Source organism: Mesitornis unicolor, unplaced genomic scaffold (genome assembly GCF_000695765.1).
Source record: "Mesitornis unicolor isolate BGI_N332 unplaced genomic scaffold, ASM69576v1 scaffold19668, whole genome shotgun sequence".
NCBI lineage: Eukaryota > Metazoa > Chordata > Aves > Mesitornithiformes > Mesitornithidae > Mesitornis > Mesitornis unicolor.
This window is the reverse complement of record NW_010204073.1, coordinates 27,143-47,417: the sequence shown is the minus strand read 5'-3', so window position 1 is coordinate 47,417 and position 20,275 is coordinate 27,143. Positions and strand designations below refer to the sequence as shown.

Below are 20,275 nucleotides of genomic sequence, written 5' to 3'. Positions count from 1 at the left end.
GTAACTCCAACCAGGGCAAGCTTTTAAAGAGAGCACTACATTTTGTAGCTGCAGTTCTGAATGGGGAGAGAAGACAGTTAATCACCCAAGGAGCATTTGTTTACAACGGGAGGCTTGAACCATGCAATTCCATGTGCAAATTAAATGGAGGGGGATGTTGGGTTTGAGGTTTATTTGTGAACAATCTGGCAGTCTTTGAATGAACTATATGAACTTACCACACACAGATAAGCTCAAAATCTTTCTCTGCCCCACCACTCCTGTTTTGTGTATTTGTCTGTAACATTTTTATCTCATTTAACAAAGGAGATAAAATAAACATCCTCTGTCTTTCAGGGATAAATTTAGAGATTACTTCCAAGATTTCAATAAGACTCATCATAAAGTGGATAAAAATAGAGATGGCTATGTAACAGTATGTGACCTGCACAGAATACTGCAAGAATTCAACTCTTACCTTGATCATGATCAGTTCAGTTGTCTCCTAAGCAGGTTTGTATGATTATCTCCTAAGCACCTCTTAAGTCAGACCCAGCAAAGCCTATAAGCTTCTCCTTAGTGTTAAGCATATGAGCAGCTCTGTTAAATACTAATGGAGATCCCGTGTGCTTAAAACTGCATATGAGTGAAAAATCTTTTGAGGTAATGTATTGATTTTGCACGTAATGAGAGAGAAATGTCTTCTTACACAAAAAAGTATGCTTTGAGTTTGTGAATTTGTTAGTTTGTTTTATTTACTTAATTTCAATTTAATAGATTAAGCGTGTGAAACATCCTGTTCAAAATAGAAATAGAATTAAATCAAGCTATGAAAAAGGAATAATATTCAAATGATCCAATGTTGCTGTCATGCAAAATTGTGCTTTTAATTCTGTTGTATTAATATGAGTTAGAAGGAAAATCTCTTTTGTAGAGACTGAAGAACACAAATGGCCTGCTCCAACATTAGGTACTACTGTTCTCTGCACCAAACAACCTCCCAGAGGTCGTATGCCTGGCAGCACTGGGTTTTGTTCTCCAGAGCCTGCCAGACCAGACTCTTTTCCGAAATAAAATTAACAAAGTCTTCTCACAGTTCACCTTTAATTGGGTGATCAACTTTTTATGAATTGAAACCTTAATAGGAATCTGCTGCTTGTTTCTTTCTCAAAGACCCCTTGATGATAAACACCTCCATTCATTGTAATTTTGTGCAGATTATTCCTTTCTTGATCCAAAATAGTCTTTTCTAAATAATACAGAGTAGATTAGCATATGCATTTAGTTTTATTACTAAAATTTTAATGCCCACTTGGCAATTTATTTCTCCACTGAAATGGTGTTGATTATTTCCTTTTCCACACACTGTCTCCACTATTGGAGCCAGCTTGACACGGGTAGTATGTGGGAGTGCTGTGCAGCTGCAGGATGCAAAATCAGGGCTCTTGAATATTTTTTTTCTTACTAGCAGATATGGGGTCTATAGTTAATTTCTTTTCCAGCCTGTTTTATAAAGCTTCCTCTTTGTTTTACTGGCTCTCCCCATTAATTAGACATTCTTGTAACTGGATATTCTGGTGATTGGTAGCTGAGGCATTGGTCCGCAGTGATTTACTGTGGAAACAGATGATAAAAGTACATGACAGTAATTTAGTTTTAAACAAGAAAATCAGGATTGTGTAGTGGGGCCATCTCCTCTGTCAGGTCTTGGCTCTCGAGGACTTGCCTTGACCCAGAATTCTAAAAAAAAAAAGTGCCAAAAATGTCCAACCATTCCCCTGCAGCATAGGAATTGTCTACCTAATACATCTGTGTAAAGAATCTATAGTTCTGATGATTTGCTATAAAATTATTGAAGCCTATTAAAAACCTCTCCATAGATGGTAACTCTAAGGTCAATCTGGAATAATTCCATGGGAGTGAATGGATCTGTATCAAGAACACCTCATGTACACTGTAGTCTGGAGGCTCTGATTGTCTTTCAGTGATCAGAAATTCCACAAATTGACTGTACTGGCTTTAGACCAGGTAAGCGAGGGCAGAGCAAGCCCCTGCTATTGTATCCCTCATGGTGATGAACTCTGCAGGCTCATTAGACAAGTTTGAAGACCTTGTTTAAAATGTACTGTGTATCGTTTGATTAATTGGTCTCAAGTCACAGGACATTGGAGGAAAGTAGCTTTTCATGTATTGGTTAGTGCTATTCATCTCAACTTAATCTTTCATGCTAAATTACTTTTATTTTCACATATATTCTGCCTATATGAAGCTTGCCTTAATCCCAGCCTTTTTAAGGTAAAAACATCTTTGAATAAAAATTAATTTAGTTTGATAACAAAGTCCCCTGCAAAAAAGAAAAAAGTAGACCCCCAAATCATATGCAAGAGCTCATCTGTCCCCATGCTGATATTTGATGCAAAAATATATTCACTCTTGTTACCTGGAGCTATCTCTAGTCAGCTCTGTAACCCACTGAATTTCTGATGTGACAGAACATGAAATTCCCTGGTGTCTGTGATCCAGCAGATGTTTCAGCTGACAGACAGAAATTCAGCAAGTCGTGAATGCAGCCTGCAGAGCCCATGGGCTGGGCTCCCAGGTACAGCCTGACCACAAGTGATCAGAAGAGAACCACTCGACACAGCGTGCCACAAGTCAGCGACAGTGGCTGCTGGGCCAAGCATACCAGTGCTCTGTGCAGCTCAGTGGACATGAGAAAGGAGAGAGGGTCAGTGCCTGAGATGTGAGGCTGAGTCCTGCCAAGGATGCGTGAAATAATTCTCTAGTGGCCTGACAAGCTGCACAAAGTGAAGTGCAGGTTGAGAGGGAAGGTAAGCCCTTCTATCACAATTATAAGGAGAAGCATCCTATAGAACCTGGTTTGGTTTCCCTCCCTGGGGTAGAGAAATTGTAAGTGTAGACTTATGCTGTTACATTCATGAACCGTAACACAGGGTGGTACTGGGTGTCGTAGCTTGTGTCTGGTAGCATCTTACCAAGCTGTATGTGCTTGTGCTTCTTTTCTTGGAATTGTAATGAGCATGACATATTGGGAAGCTTAAGCAGCGCTTCAGCATCTGTGAATCGAAGGTATTTTTGTGAAGCAGGGTTAAGTACCAGCTTTTAGCAGAAGGAACATCTATCTACTCCTCAACAGAATCTATTAGACTGTGTACACTGTGATATGAAAAGGAGATCCAAGGACAAGGTTGGGAGCCTGCATGTCCTCTGGCCAGATTGGGGATGGTAAATTCAGGACTAGATTGTGTTCAAAATAGTGTGCTCTGTTTAAAAAGCATGAAGTTAAGGCTGATGGACTGGAAGGTTGTGCACTTGGGCCCAGGATAAAACAGATCTCCTCTTAAGGATCTGGAGATTGGCCTGGATCTGCATCTGAGCGTGTGGCTGCATTTAAATTATAGGATTGGTGGCTTAGACCTGAGAAAGAGCTTGGGCTGGAACTAACAGGATTTATACACTGGCAGCACAAGCATATCCTGAAGTGCTGCTGCAGTACAAATAATACATCATCATAATTAATCAGTACAGACAACAGTGAGATAATTATTTATAATCATTGATATCTCATTCTGTGTTTTCCCCCTTAGCTTAGGAATCAACATTCACGACAGCAAGCTCTCTTATTCTGATTTCCTGAGAGCAATTGATGAAGGCAGAGCATCAAAACACCAACAGAGACAAAAGCAGTCTGCACCACCTGCAAGCTTTGCGGTGCTCAGCTTAGAACAGACCCTAATTAAGATAAAAGAAATAGTTGTGTCATCTTATGATTTGTTGTACAAGGTGAGTTTCATGTGGTCACTGCATCTTACTTAGTCTCTGTTTTTTTTTCCTGTCGAGCTGGGGACTAGCCCAAAGGCTTCAAAACTTTTCTGCTATTAATCGAGTGCTACCAACAACTGTGGCCTATGTAGAAATAGTAACTTGTGACAACTGCAGAATTCTTAATTCATTGTATTCTGGTAACACCACAAAACAAGCATATGAAATCAAGCCTGGAGGTTTCGTGAAGGTTAGGATTGGAAAGGAAAATGTGAACAGCAAACTAAGAGGACCTTCCTTTCTTTCCCAAACCTTTCTTCTTCCTCCATTTCTCTGTATTTTTTGTCCCAAGCATGTGAATATTACATGTCTTTCAAATAGCTCTGTTGAGTTTCCTAAGCTGAGACTCATAAGTAGATATAATATGCTACCGTGGGCAGGCATGTTGGGTTTTATCAGATGAAAGAATCACACAGCAAGTGACTGAGGATAAAGATGTGTGATTGGATGTGAGCACATTATAGTGGCTGCAGAAGTTACAACCTCTAACTGGGGCTTTGCAACTATCTGCATTTGTGTTCTTGCCCACTTCTGATTCTGACATAGACAGATAAGGAGCATTAGCTGTTGAGCAGCAAGTTTCCTGGTTTTCCCACCTGTAAAATGAGAACAATTAAAAAAAAACCCTTCTCTCTAGAATTTTGAAAGCCTTGAATGAAAAAAATGCCGTATATTAAGCAGTCTTAGACAGTTGTGTAGAAGTCTACTGAAATGCAGCAGCCTCTGGAGTAAATAATTCTTGATGAAAGAATTTCAAGATTGTTTTCAAGCGTGAGAAACGATAATCTAAAAGATCTTGAAGAAAACATTTCTATTGCAAAGAACTGTAGAGTCATCTCATCTGCACCTGCAGTTTCAGGTCCAGTTTAAGCTCCTGGCTTTAGAGGCAGGCTCATGCCTCTCTACCACCATATCCCCAGCAATGTGGTCCTCACACCTGCCTTGTGTCAAAATCAGTGGCTGTATCTCTACCCAATGGCCCAGGTCAGGGGGCTTCAACCTGAGAAAAGCCTGATCACTTGTGTGTTGCCATGGGAGAGCTGCTGCCCACACAAGTGAGGGGAGGGGAACAGTGGCTGGGAAGATGTTGGGGGTAGAAATACCCTGTCCTCAATGGCTGCATTTCTGAAATCTCAATCTGTGGACTCTGTTCTGCAGCTAAAAATAATACAACACTACAAAGACATCACTAGTGATGTCACTGGAACAAACAAAAAAAAGTAGTCCTATAGGAGATCCTGTTTCTTTACAGATAGCTCTTCTCACACTATTTGGAGACTCTTGTGACGTTTGTAACCTTATTGGGACCACGTTGCCATTTTTGGCCAGATAGACTAAGTACTGAACAGGATACTGAAATATTTATAGAATCACTATACATTTTTCATAGTGAGGAGAAAAACATTCCTTCCTGTTCTCTGCATTATTGAAATAAGAAATAGATAAATACAATAGCACAGGTTAGTGTATGTTACATTTTGATAGAAGACAGTATCTGTCCTCTCATCTCTGGGTGTCTTGGGAATGGAGAAGGTCACTGTTTTGTCTGCTGAAGATATGACTTGAAAATTAATTTTAACATGAATAAATCATCCATTTCATCTTTTAAGGATGCCATTTGGTGGATAATATAAATTCAGAGGCCAAGACATTTTTTCCAGGAAGAGCCAGAATCTGTCTATCATGCTATGGAGAAGCAGAACTATTTCTTATTTCCTTTGTATGAGAAAATAAGAACATTCTCCCCTTTTGAGCCATTTTTTAGTAATATTTGATGCCACCTTTGTGGTGGGTGACTCTAACAACGTAAGTTTATAACCAAATATTTTGTTGTAAAGAGGCAGGTCTGAGAGCACAGTTCCTAGAGCCCAGCTAGTTGGGGGGGGGGGAATCACATCCCATCCTTAACATTTCTACAGCTGAATACAGACTTTTGAAGTTTCATAAAAAATTGTTTAAGAGTTCAGGTGGGTTCTCTCTGCCAGTGTAATTGTTTCCATTTATTTTCACCATACTCAGTACAATGCTTAGAACATACTCAATGCTTTATTTTTCTCATAAGTCTTTCAGTATGTAAACAAAGATCAAACTTTCACATTAAGAAGTTAAGGAATCCTGTTTAGTGTTCAAAGGATTCATTTCCAATGTCCTCTGGATATGATAGCATTTGTTTTGCGAGTAGGCATGCTCCATGTACATTAAATATACATTTTTAAATCCATTATTTAGAACAGTTCTAATGGTAAAACATAAAATTTTCTGTATTACATCAATATGCTATAGGGTTGGCAGACTAATAGGACTTTAGCCTAAAGTTTTGAAAGGGATAATATTCATTTAAATTTATGACATCAGTGATTTGTATGAGCAGCATCATAAATAAGTGGCAGAATAAAACAAGGGGGCATGGTAAGTAAGTAGCAGTCAAGCAGAATAAGACTAGATATGACCCGCAACTTTTCTAGACCTTGGTATTTCTGCCACTCATTTGAACTACTCTCTTGCATGCCTCCTGCTGCAACTGTGCTAAACCAAATCTGTTTCCCCTGGGAAACCTCTAGAAAACTCCCACAAAGAAAAGGCAGGGCATTTTGTACAAGGGAGGATGAGAAGAGAGCAAACAAGCCTTCAGGATGAGCTGAAGCTAATGAGGATGGAGGACTACTGAGTCCTTTACAGAGCTGTCCTGGTTTGAGCTAAGTAGAAGTAATTTTCTATTTAGTGATTTTACTTTTCAGCTCAGTCTCCTTTAAGTGACTGAACTTGCTGGAAACTGGCAGCATGTTTTTCCCAGACAGCGCTGCTAGAAGATATGCTCAAGGTCAGTTGTCTCATCATGGGTGCTGTATCTGCACCTACGGGGCGGGGGGGAAGCAGATCCAAAATGGACCAACGAGGTATTCCATCCCTCATACATCACACTCAGTATAAAGCCGAAGGATCACAAGGGTCTCGATCCTTTTCCCTCTTCATCCATCTTGGAGCCCTTCCATCTCGGACCTTTCCGTCCATCTCGATCCTGCAGAGGCCAAGGCCGGAGCAGAACCCTGCTAGTTCATCTGCCACTAGTCTTGACTCGTGTGTTCTGCATCCTGCTCCCACCTGCTGCTGAGTTTGGTCTGGGACTTTTCCAGTGCCCTGCTCTGCAGAGCCTCTGGTGACGCATTCGTCATTGAGGGGAGGGTGGGGGAAGGATTTTATATTGGTTTTGTATATATTTGTACATACCTGCATATTTTTCATTCTTTTCCTATTTACATTATTATCCTGTAGTATTAGTATTATTGTTTCATTACATCTGTTAGTTTTATTTTCCAACCTGTAAAGTCTCTCTCCCTTATTCTCTTTTCTTTTCCCTTCTGGGGAGGGGAGAGGGGTTAATAGAGAGCGTCTGTCCAGGATTTAGTGCCCGGCCCAGCCCTAAACCACAACAAGAGCAGAAAACAGACTTGCCCCACTAGAGACAATCATTTGGTGGGGGAATAAAAGGCAAGTTAAATATGCTTAGGTTAGTTTAATTTATAATATTTCAGTTAAAAGTCTTTAAGGTAACCCTTAAAAAATTTTGTTTGTTTTCCCTCTTGTCTTAACTACTACCTTTTCAGGAATGTTTGGATGCTTGATATAATGCCTTTTTGCTTTTAGTGTAGGTCATTGTTTATTTCCATGTTTATATTTACACATGGCACAGAAATACAGGCTATTTTTGGCTTATTTCAACAACTGCATCTCATTTTTAAAAGAATGGAAAGCTTCAAACTAAGTAAGGTTCTGAGAAAAGCATTTTGTTTCTTCATGTATAAAGTAGATGCAAGTAAGAGGCATACAGGTCTCAAGTATTTCCATATGAACTGCTAAATGACTGCTAAAAAACACTTTTGGAATGTCTAGGTCTGCTTAAAAATGTGAATTCTTGCTTCTCAGGTGTTTTGTCCATTCAATAAAGATGATACTGGAGTAATTAAAGCACTGGAATTTCAGCAAGTACTTGACCATTTCTGCTTTAAATTACCAGACTAGCAGTTCAGGCACCTTCTCAAGAACCTCAGCCTTTGTGAGGACTTCACAGTAGACTGAAAAGTTTTCCTGAAAAACATAAAACCTCATAGAGGTAAGAAGCATTAGCAAGCTCTGATATATTTATTTAAAAGAAAAGATCCAATGTGTCAGAAGTGACTAACTAACTAAGCATGCGAAATGCACGTACCTTTCTATTGATCTCTGTTGAACTCCACAAAGCCCTTAACTCCTTACAAACTGCTCTTGGACATCTGGCACTCACATAGATTTAGGTCTGTACATGTGTCAAGCTGAAAGCATGACTATAGAAGCAGCCAGATTGCCCCAACTGGGCGATCTAGAATGTAGGATATCCAAATATGCCCAGCAATCCCTGACCTGTCTAGGTGGACTGTCAGGGGCTGGATAGAAAAGTAAATGGAGTGGGAAGCCCACCATGTTCATGGTGCCAAGCAGTAATAGCAGCGTGGGTGTAGAAGAAAAGTCAAATACAGAGTAGTCAAGCACAGAGGAAATCTTGACTACAGTCATGGACAGAGTCTTCTGGTGCTCTGAATATGCATGCTGCAACAACTCAAAGATTTGCTGCTTCTCTGTGTCAGAGTTTTGTGTCCACAGTGCCTCACTCGGACTCGTTCACTTGGAGCAGACTGCTGGAACAGATCCTTCAGTGCATAATCACATGCTTTTATCAATGCAGCAAACCTTACTGTGTTTGCAAATAACAGGAGCATTATCAAAAGGTGTAAATGAGAGAAGACTCTGTCTATTTTAACTTCACAGTCCTTCCCTTTCCTCTGACTTCTCCCCCTTAACCTGCCTTACCCTGCGAGAAGCGGATATAAGTAGATCTGAGGGTGCAGGAGTCCAAATGACCTTGCAGCTCATTCCTGAACTTGGCTAAGGATGTGAAAGCTGGTAACTGGCTGGATAAAAAGCAGTTCTAAAGAAAAAAAAAGAAAGTATTAACTTGCATCTTATGTTCTAAGAAGTAACTATGTTTCATTTGCAAAACTATATGCTCAAAGCACAAATAAAATGAGGAAAATAATAATCATCACCCAATGGAAAAGCATATAAAAAGCCTACCACTTTATTGCCATGGCGATAATAGAATGTTGTGCTAAACAAAGCTGTGTAGAGCCATACAGTGATTAAATCTTGTGTCATAAAGTAGAAGCTGGGAAACCAGGGAGATCTGTCTCAGCCTCTTCATGTCCTGAGTCAGTCTGTCAGGCTTCAAATAAGTGCACGTCTTGGGTGACTCGCAAGAGGAGGAGGAGGGATCACAAATGAAGGAGGACCCCTAAACAGCCCCAAATGTCTGTAATGTGTTAAAGGCTTTTGTGGCAGATTAGAGTCTTTAGTGTCAGTTACCAACAGGCATAGCTTTACCAAAGTGCTTATTATAAGTGCAGTTTTATTCAAATTTTTATAAGGTTGCTTAAATGTATTTTATTCTCTGTAAATTTAGCATTAATATTTATAGTAGTGCAACTGTTGTTTTGTCCTTAGTGGCAGGACTACATTTAATTATAGTTATTTAAAAAAATAGTTGGGGATTTTAAAATATTTATATTTTCATCTTATTAAAATTAAAATGCAGCCTTAAGAGATATAATAGATGACATGGTTCTCAAGTGTACAATATTAGAATACTTTGTATAGGTTAGAAAATGCCGCATTTCCCCCTTTCCTGCTTTTATGCTGATATAAATGCAGTAAGTTTCAACTGAGTCATATCAGCACAAAGACCAATTGTATGAAATGCAACATATCAGTAAAATTATTTTAAGAATGTGTTTGTGCACTGTAATATCGACCTGCCAGCAAACTTTCATGTTAACTTTAGAACAGGTAGCTGCTTTTGTTAGGGAAGGGTTTCCTGCAGTATCTACTCATTCTCCAAGTAAGTGCTAAACCTCCTTAACAACGTGACAAGCTGCACACTCCTGAGGTCATACTCTGCAAGGGTGCATGTTTTAACATGAAGTCTCTTGGAGTTAGTCCTCCAACATCACAAATACTTTCCACCTCGACTTTGAAAAAAAACCCTAAGCTATCTCCCCATCTTTCAGGAGGTACTTGGTCCATGACAGGGCTGGAGTCTGTACTGCTTTTTTCAGTATTGAGCATTCACCTTGAACAGTTTTTCTGTGCCATGTTAGGGGTAGAAGGGATAAATCCATCATTAAAATCCCAAATTAATCCACAAGGGAACATTTTTGAAAAGACAAAACAAATACGAACCAGGTTCATAGTGCTGGTTCGGCTTCCAAATGCTCTCAAATCTCATGTTTTCCTTTTGAATTCAACCCAAAATTTCCCACGCCTTTGCAATTTCATCCCACCCTGGGTTCACACGTATTCCTGGGCTCCTGTGCAGGTTCTGAGAGAAGCCTGGTTGTTAAATTATTCACTTCATTCAAACATGCTACAATTTTGGTCTGTAAAGTACGTATCTAAATTAATGAGGTATGCAACTCATTCAGGCACACTAGGAAAACTGATCATTACGCTATACAATTTGATCACTGAAGTATATTAAAAAGTAACAAGTAAAGTATGCAGCTTGATCATTAAAGTATGGAAAATTTACTGAACTAGTAAAGTATGAGCCTGGGATGACTTTTGTCTCAAATGGCACCTCATAAATAAAACCCACAACCACAAAGGCAAACATTCACAAACTCAAAAGCCATACAGGTTTGAGTTGTATTTTTTTTCCTTAGAAAACAGCTGAATAAGGGGAGATGGAAAAAAAAATCTTACGGAAATTATTTCTAAATGTTCTATGCATCACGTGAATCTTTTGATGGCTTTGGCATATGTTGATGAGCTTTACGTTCTGATTAACTTTCTATAGTACACCCTACAGCATCTGTATATGAGCAGGATGCTCACTGAAATACAGCTCTGTAGAGCTGTAGGGCTATGCTATACAAAAATAGAATTAAAGAAATGTAAAGTATTTTAAGCTATGTGATTGCAGCTTAATATCCAGGTAAAAAAGAACCATGATTATGGCACTTAGCTTGGATGTTGCTAACCAGAGGCAGAAGAGCTGAGGAAGTAGATAGAAAGGACATTGCCTTAGGTAGGATGTTATGAACCCTCTGAGGATATTTGTAAAAGTCCAGACCCTGGAACCGGGAATATGCACCATGAACTTTTCTTGGTTGGCCTGCCAGTCCTGTGATTAGTAAGCCCTGATTTGAGCTCTTCTGCATTAAAATAAGTGGCTAAAGCTCTCTGGCCTAATGAAAACTGCAGTCGGGAGTCAGACTCCCCCAAAAGAAAATGTACTCACCTGTCCTTCCCCACTGTGAGCTGTTTCAGATGTGGAAGGGGAAAAAGTAAAGAACGTGTTAAAAGTGAATAGTTCAGGGCGTGCTGGTCAGGTCTAGAACAGCAAGGTTACCATGCAGGATCAGCACAGTGACACTATAGTGGAGAGTATACGGGAAAAGGAAGTGTTATGATCAGAGCCAAACAGTTTGTTGTTTAGGCTTTCTGGAGCTGAGACTGCTGAGTGATTTGCTGCAAGCTTAGTAAACCTTCACCTGTCAAGTCCAGCAGTGAGGAGAAAGAGCTCAGGCTGAGGAGATGACGGAGAGAAGGGTGATATAATTGCTCATGCCCATTCAAGGGCAGGAACTGAGCTAACAGGTTTGCTGACAGGTGTGTCTTTCAACTGACAAAGGGAGTTACTAGAGTGAGTATAAACATATTCAGCAAAGTTGGGGTTATGTTTGTTTTGGTTTTGTTTTTGTTTTTTTAAAAAGTGTTTTCTTCCAAAATGATGAATTTTGCAAATCAGATTGACTTCCAGAACTTATTTGGAGAAAAATTTGCAGAACATTTCGATATCAGGTCAGATGTTTGATTTAACTTCATCCTGAACTTTCTGTTTCCACACTAAATTCTTGATATTCGCTTGTGTTTACCTTCCTGTTCTGAGTTTCTCTGCAGAGTGTCTCATGCTGTGGAGTGTCTTCTTCACTTGCTGACTGAATGTTGTTTTCAGCCATTTCCATCTAATCTACCTGTCTGCAAAACTGCAGGCTTGTTTGTTCATTCTTGATGCTCTTCCTGCCAGAGAGAACATCCTGCTTCTCTTTGGATTAGTACTTACGAGAGGACCCTCCCCAATGCAGTAAGTTCACATCTCTTCTTGAAGCCTGGCACTGTGACAACTGTACCTCCAGGTTCCAGGACTGAGATCCAGGGCTAGTTTTCGCTATTTGCTAGTGAAAAGCATTGAATATGTCCCTACTGCCTCCATCTTTGTTGGGCATGTTGCTGGTAAAGATCTTATGGAGCTAAAGCCACTTGCTCTCAGATCTCATTGCTCTCCGCAGTGGCTACTACAACTCCTTCCTGGAAAATGCAACCATAACAGCTTCCATGTGGTCTTGGAAACTATTCATAGACCAACAGAGGAGACAGCACTGACATAGCTAACCAGCTCCACAAATGGAGGGTGGTTGTGCTGTGACTCTCCAAGCACTGATTTACCTGTGAGTGATGAAATGCACCAAGTGCAACACTACAGTATATCTGCTGTAACCATATAATTTTGGAGTTCAAAAAACCCATGCAACAGAAAAATTACATCCTCAGTCCTTCTACAACCTTGCATCCTAAACTCAGCAGCATTACTAACCCAGCCCTCGCGCACTGCATTCAGATGTGGGGGGCTGAAGTTCATTTTACTGCCATGACTTACCTATGATATTGCAGCAGAAATACATAAGTATCTGCTCTACAGAGGGGTGCTTTTCCCTGTCTTGGGGGTGGGAGTTTTACAGGTTTATTCATTACTCACTGTCCTCATCTGTTGAATCCCTGGGCCCTCTTGATCTGGGCCACTGATTTGATCAGACAACTGACTGTCATCAGTCATGACCCATTACGCCAGCAGCAGAGACTAGCAGACCTGCTGGTTAAGTCCTTATCCTCAGCCAGCAGTACCAGAAACTTTGTCCTCATGTAGAACAGCTGTGCTCCAGGGAAATACCCCTTCTGGGGTACAGACATGCTTGTGTCTGTTTTCCAGTATTGCACCTGCTTCAGGCTGTGAAATGTTAAAGCTTGCCTTACATCATAATCTAACTCCATGTTTCTCTTTATCCATAGTGAAACTGCTTTGAAAATTTCCTCTCCTTGTCCCTGGTCTCCTGTGCAGTTCTCTCCCCATGACTACAATGGGTTGTCCCTCATTGTGCCAGGACAACTGTTTTGGGGGTCTTTTCCCATTGACAAGCCTGCCAAAGCCATACCTCACTTTATTTTTCTGTTCTGAGTAATGAAGAAAAGGGTCTAATGATTTTCAAAATGGCAAATTGTTCCTGGGGATGGAAGTCTTTCATTCTATATTTACTAAAAGTAGAGGAAAATGATAAGGCAGGGATAATAGAAAGTAGGGAACATAGTTAATCTGATGGCCTAATACTATTAGTGGTCTGGACAGTGTTGGGGAGATGGAGGAGCAGGGAAGCTTTGCTCTGTCTCTTGCTTCTTTACCCAGTTCTACCTAGGCTTAATGTTCTATAGTTATTTAATACAATAGTTATTCTAATTACATATAGAGAGATATAGCTTTTTTCTAGACAAGGCAGAGATTGGCATGTGGGCCACCTTTGACTCATTGTGTCAAATCATTTTGTCAAACCATTGTATGCCATTACAAATTCTAAATGGTACCGAAAATATTTTATCCTGCAAATGTGACCTCAGAACTTGAATCTGTCTGTTGCAAATAGTTGGTCAAGAGAAAAATGGTACATTACAGAATGACCCTCAATGGAGTTTTCATCTTTTATTTATAATTGGGTTTATTATTGCAAGCTCCTGTTGCACACCAGCTATCAAATCCTCAGCAGGCGTAAATCAGCACTGAGGTTAATGGAGCTAGACTGATCACTGCCAGATGAGGATACAGCTTTACTTGTAACCCAGCCATAAAATACAAGCTTCTCTGTAATGCTAAAACTGAGAGCTAGAACCGGCTGGCTGGTGAATTACTGGTTATCTGAACATAAGAAAATACATTTCCACCCCGGTTCATGCTCAGGCAGCTAATACTGCTGCTTCCACACATCTTTAGGGAAGAGCATTTATGGAAATCAACTTGAAGAGACATGTTGTTAGGGTAAGGGAGGGCCCATGGGCAAAGCACAGAAGCCTCTAAAACTGTGTAAACTGTCAAAAGGATGATTACTTCTGGCAAAGGTCATTCTCACGTACAAAGAGGAAAATGCATCCTTTTTCAGGGGGAGATACAAGAGCCTTCTTGTGTAAGCAGTTTCCCAAGACCTTTGCTTTCTGAACCTCCCCGGAAAAGCAGAGAGGTCAAACTTGTGACAGGGCAGGGAAGAGGACCAGATAAATTGTAATTTAACTTGATGTACTGATTTACTTTCTAATTAAGAATTCCTCTTAATAGAAAAATCTTCCAGAAACAGGAAGGAGCTGCAGGAACGGAGCTTCACTTGAGCAGGTGTGGGTGGAGGAGCCTTCTTTTATTACTAATCAGCATAGTTATGCCATTTATAGAAAAGGACATGAGGCTGTGCAGGGAACTTTGTGAAGAAGAAAAATACAGCCTTGCTTTTTAACAGCAAGAGAGCTACATAGGGTAGCCCATAAGAAAAGCCTTGTATTAATGCCCCCCCTCTCTTGGTGAAAGCAGGAGATGAAAGTGGATTTACACGGTCCTCCCAAGGCACTCTCAAATGCTGTTAGGAAGGACGAGAAAGTCCATGAAGGGCTGAGCAGGACAGCCAGGTAACCTGGACTTGACAGCCTATGGCAGCAGCTGGCCATGGTGTGAGGCAGGTACTGCTGGGAGGCCATGCAGTGATCTAAGACACAAACCAGGAGCAGGCTGCAGGGTCCTGAATTCTAAAGTGAAATGCATACATGGCTGGATGGGATGAGTGGAGCACTTGGCAGCGAATATCAGAAAATCACTAAAAGAGAAGTAACCCTTTTTCACCCAAGAAAAACTCTTCTATAAATGGTCTATAAGCACTGCCAGGACACATGCTGCACAGTTCTGAGACAGCTTCGTTCCTGTTGCTCCATTTCAAGGCACAGCAAAGCTAAGAAATGGACCCACACTGTGCTTAAGGTTTGTTTCAAATGAAGAAATGGCATTTAAATGCACAGATGCCTGAGCCAGAGTCTGAGATTTTAGGCTCCAGCTCCATTATTTCAGCTAAAGGTGACTATTTTAGCTGTAGATTATAGAATCATAGATATACGCTGGATGTGTTAACTGCATGTGGTAGATGAATGTAATACAGTAACTGAATATGTTTTTCCAGTTTCAGTCTGTGTTTTACCAGAACAGGTGATTTTTTAGTTTATTTATTGACTCTAACCATTTTAACATCAAAGTGCTTTAGGTCTTGTGAAATAAATAAAAAAACTCTTGAAATCAAATATATTAGGAAAGCTTTCACTTAAAAAATACATTTCTTTAAAAGGCTGCAGGGCAGTAACACTTTCCCTAAGTCTTTGGCTTCATTACAATAATTAAAAGCAGCAGTGCAGTGTTTTTTTAGTTGCAGTAATGTCAGGCAGGCAGAAGGTGTGCCCTGCGCTGGACCATGCCCGGCAACCTTCATTTCCTGACTACAGCACAGGCTGGCTTCCACGTCCGCATGCAAGATTCCACTTCTCATATTTCTTCTCTTAATAATAACGCAGCTGTAATGTCTGTCCCACACGTATGGTTTATGTAAAGGATGTTTAATACTGAAAAGTGCTATTTGCATCTGAAGATACTGGAGTCTTCTGGTTAGGAGGTAGGTTTCTTGCAGTTCTGTAAAGAAACATATTTTCTTTTCCATCCAGTTATAACGATCATGTGAGACGTGACAAGGAAACAGGAGCGCAGGACCAAAAGCCATCTGTTTCTTTTTTGGTATTTCATATTGCATGGAGCAAGAAGGTGGCAAAGCTTATATGCTTAAACATGAGCATATAAAATATGATACTAACATTTGGAATGCTGTAGAGAAATGTCTTTGAATCAAAACTGGATTATTTTTCTTGTTTTTACCGGGACCTCTTGCCACAGCTATAGTAAAACTGGCTGCCGCTTATGTTTGTGAAAACTTTGCTTTCGATATATTTTACATATTTAGTTTAGATAGTGCAGTGGGTGGAAAGTCAGCTTCCATTTCTGAAATTAAGCAGTTTTGTCTTCAAAATACTGCTGCTGAGTTTTTTATTATTATTATTCCACATTGTGCCATTCTTGAGACTAATTGTATAAGTAAGATTTGGTTTCATTTTAAAAACTGAAGTTTGCTGCTACTTATGGAGGTAGAAAGTAAACATTGAGTAGACTTTATTGATATTTAATTTTATGAAATGTAGCTCTTTGCATGCACAGTGAGACTTTCTATATTCACAGGTATGTCCACATCAAAGCCTAGCAGTGCTTTACTCTACAGTTTATTCCAACCAGCTGTATTTTGTCCTTTTCTATTTCTGCTTGCCATATGACCTTCTACTGTACTTACTCAGTGTGGGTTTCCACCCTGCAGAATGCATAATGGGGGTTTAGTTAGCAATGAGCTCCAGTGGTAGATTTTAGAAGCCATACACTGGTGTTAGATTTGAAAGCAACATACTGAAAAAAGGGGCTGTGTACATCTCATGCTAGCATTAACACACTTGTACCCAACCCCTTCTCTGCTTTCCCCCCTCACACATTCTGTAATTTTGCAGCCTTCAACTGCATCATTTAGCTGCAGTATCCCTACTGTGGATGACCAGATTAAAAAGTGCCGCCTAAATATACCTGGAACTTAGAAAGGAAAGGGAAATAATTGCCCTTTCTTTCATCTCCAGACTGAAGTGCCTTTTCAATCGAAGAGATTTCCACTGCTTGCTAAAGACTATTCAGATGAGAAGAATACGTTTGGGATATTTGGGCTAGTTAGCACTCACTTCCCTTTTTTCTGCATTAGCAAAATAGGTCTCTTTGTAAGATCACCCAATTTTTTAGACCTTTGTAAAAGTTTAGGTCAATCATGGAATCCTGTGCTTTTGTTGGCCTGTCATTAGTTGGATCACATTTATAGAGAGTCTGTTTTTTTTCCCTTAACTACTTGCGTAACTCCTTTTCTCTTTTGTGGTGCAAGCCAGAATTCCTGGAAGCAGGTTTTACTGCCTGTGGGATCTTGAAGGCCGCCTTCTCCACGGACGTTTCCTTCTTCCACTGGCTGAATGCCACACCACAATTTATAATTTATTCAGTGGATCCATTACTGATTCTCTGTGTATGTTTTTTGTCTAGACTGAGGCAGGGCAAGAAGTCATTCCACCTAAATCTTCTTGGGAGCTGTCAGAGAGAGGCATCCTCTCACAGATACAAGAAGTAGTGACTGCTGGCTTTAACACACTTGCACAAGAGTTTAAAGATACTGACTCTTCAAAAGATAATACAGTATCAAAAGGGGAGTTCTGGGATATATGTAACCGACATTTTCAGCGGCTGACTGAAGAACAAGTAAGAAAACTATTATTTTGTCTTGTTAATTTAACTGTACAACTGGGTAAATTGGCTATGGCTAGAGACGTGTGTTTGCATACTGCTGTGTATAGGCAAGTAGTTAAAAAATTCAGATGAAATGAAAATGTTTTAAGACTATCATTCCATGAACATTTGTTGCTGCATTTGTGGGAGATTATTTTTTTCCTTATCTCTTAGTATGGTTATGAACTATAATAATCACAGGCTTTCTAAAGCAAAGTCATGGAGATGCTATTGCTAATAGCGAAGGTGTGAATTTGAAGCACAGTAGTTCTTTCACTAGCTTTCTATCTGTATATTCCCTATTTTTAAAGTTTCTCTTTTTCAGTTTTAAGTTAACCCACTTCCAGTTGGTGGGGGAAAAAGCCTTCTCAGCATGGAATAAAAAGTAATCCATGGGGAGCTAATGCAGATTTCTTATTCTCAGCAGCTATTTTGTCCTGCCCTTCCGTGAACAAAGAAAGGGGCAAGCATTTGACATTTCCCGGCCACCTCTCAATTACTTTTCCGGGTTAAAGATTTGCCCAGATTAGCATTAGCAGAGTTTATGTAACCTTGAATTTAGCTTGAGTGGCTGAAGTCATGGCATGAATCTGTCAGTGCAAACCACCTGATTACCCCAGTGCTAATCTCAGGGAAACTGAGAGGCCAGTCTGTCATTAGATTTTGGTTCTGCTGAACTTAAAATGAAAATAGACATTTTTTTATCTTTATTTTATCTAATGCTGGTTCAATGTGATTTTTTCCTAGTCCAAAGACTAGGTGAATTAAAAAAACAGGTAACCTTGACTAAAAGATTTCAGATTTTACTTCACAACAATGTAACCTTCATGCTCACAATTGTGTCAGTGTCATTTGGCAGCAAACCAAAAGACAAGAGATAGAGCCTCCAAACTCATACACATGACTGCACTATGGAAAATTATTTTGGTACTTCACTTATTGCAGATATACCCTCTGATTTCTTGGCCCAGCATTTTTTACTATAAATTGCAGACAGGAGCAGGGCCTGCTTGTAATTACAGCAGTGATTGCACAGTCTGACATGTTATCAGGTGCTGCTATGCATGTGTAAAGTTGCAGATGAAAGCCGAAAAAGAAAGATTTTTATTTTTTTTTTGCACTCTCCCCCTTGAAAATAGCAGAAAAACCCCAAATGTCCTGTGTGCTGTATTCCTAGTAGCCATGCTTTTAGTGTGGTACCAAGTGCAAATGCCAGATCTGAACCTGGAGCCTTAACACCCGGTGAAAGCAAAAGTGAAACTGTGGCGATGCTCTCCCCTCATTCCTGTGAAGCTAAGCAGAAGTGCAGGGGTGAGCTCATGGCTGAGCCCTGGCCGAGGCAGGAGAACGCACACCTTTCTGAGCTGTCAAAAATCTCTTGGTTTTCGGGTTTTTTTTCCTTTTCTGGAAGCACTAAGGCAGGCATCTCCAGCTGAAGAGTCCTCCAGACTGAATCCTGTCTACTTTACACTCAAGAAGGGACACAGCAGCTATTTTATACTTAAAAGAACCTCAGACAAGTGAAGAAAAAAAAACTTGATAGAAACTGTCATCCGTAATAGCAACGAGAAGCAGGCCTGAGGAGCCTCATTTATATAAGCAGCAGCCTCTGTGTGAGTAAGACTCAAGCTCCGTATCTCCAGAGATATTTTGATTTTGACAGGCCTCTCAAAGATATGCCTACGTATATCTATATGAAGATGCCCCAGGAGAGCCTTCCAATCTGGGTATAGGGTTTACCACTGCTAATCCAAACCCCTGTTGTTCAGGCTGTTGTTGCTGCTCAGAGTTGTTACAGAAGTGTTACTAATAGTCACAGTCTGGATGACTTCACAGAAAATGTCTTCTTTTATTCATTTCTGGAGGATGGCCACTTACTGTTTGCTATTAGCAAGGCTCAGCTGGAATCTGTATCAAGTAGTGGATGAAGAATTTCCTCCTGAAGTTTGGCTTCTTGGTCTTCTGAATTTCTGGTACTGTGACCTTTTTCATAAAAGGCTAAGGATGGTAAACACGCTGCAAGCAAGGTGTTGATTAATATCTTGTCAACTGACATTCCCCCTTTTATCACAGGCGCTTTTCTCCTCTCTGCTTGAACTCTCTTGACTTGCTTGAACTATCTGCAGTTCCCCAAATGGCTAAACATTGTTGGGTGTTGAAATAGTTTCTAACTATAGCTAACCAGTTCATCAGGGTATTGTTCTATTTAATTGAAGTTTGTAATACATTTTGAGATCTATGAATGAAGTGTGAAGTATAATCACAAACGCAAAATAGAATTGTTTATAATTCATAATGTGGTAGCAGCCAGGCCAATGGGGGAAAGTTGAAAGGAAATTCAAAATGTATCCTTTGCCCTTTGAAGTCTGACTGCAATTTGGCACATGCATCAAAGAGGTGACTAGTTTCCTTTAGGGTTTAAGTCTCTGCCGAAAAAGATCAAATCAAAAGCAATCTGAGGTTCCCAATTAGATTTATATTAAAAATCAATAATGAAGACCCTAAAAAGGCATACTGATGACTCTTGAAACACTCACAAAATGAGCGCAGCTCATTTAAGGGCAGGCTGTGATAATCCTTGCTTTGATTAGTAGCTTATATCATGAGTAGTCTCAATTCAGTGCAGCTTCTTACTGAATAAAGCACTGTTCAGTGGGAAATCAGCCAGCCTTATCCTTCTGATTCCATGCATAGCCCAGAGGGTCAGCTACCTGTCCTGTGTTGGGCCAAGCAGCCACACAGACCTCCACGAGCAGCAGAAGCAAGGGCATCAGCAGCTGCCCCCAAGTCTTCTGTAGGTTGGCTATACTGTAGAGGTACTGTAGAGGTTCCTGGCCATACACCGTAACTGTGTGTGATTCTAAAGGCTGTAAAGAT

At 40.2% G+C, this 20,275-nt stretch overlaps 1 protein-coding gene across 1 annotated transcript in view; it reads left to right on the top strand.

Annotated features, from left to right (window-relative positions):
- The window catches only part of EFCAB6 (EF-hand calcium binding domain 6), a gene marked incomplete at its 5' end in the record, with an annotated part of 66,812 nt that overhangs the window by 37,492 nt on the left and 9,045 nt on the right, over positions 1-20,275 (top strand). Inside the window, 4 exon segments of the mRNA XM_010190950.1 lie at positions 337-492; positions 3,588-3,783; positions 7,747-7,890; positions 17,159-17,371. Of these exon segments, the coding sequence (XP_010189252.1) occupies positions 337-492; positions 3,588-3,783; positions 7,747-7,890; positions 17,159-17,371 (709 nt within the window).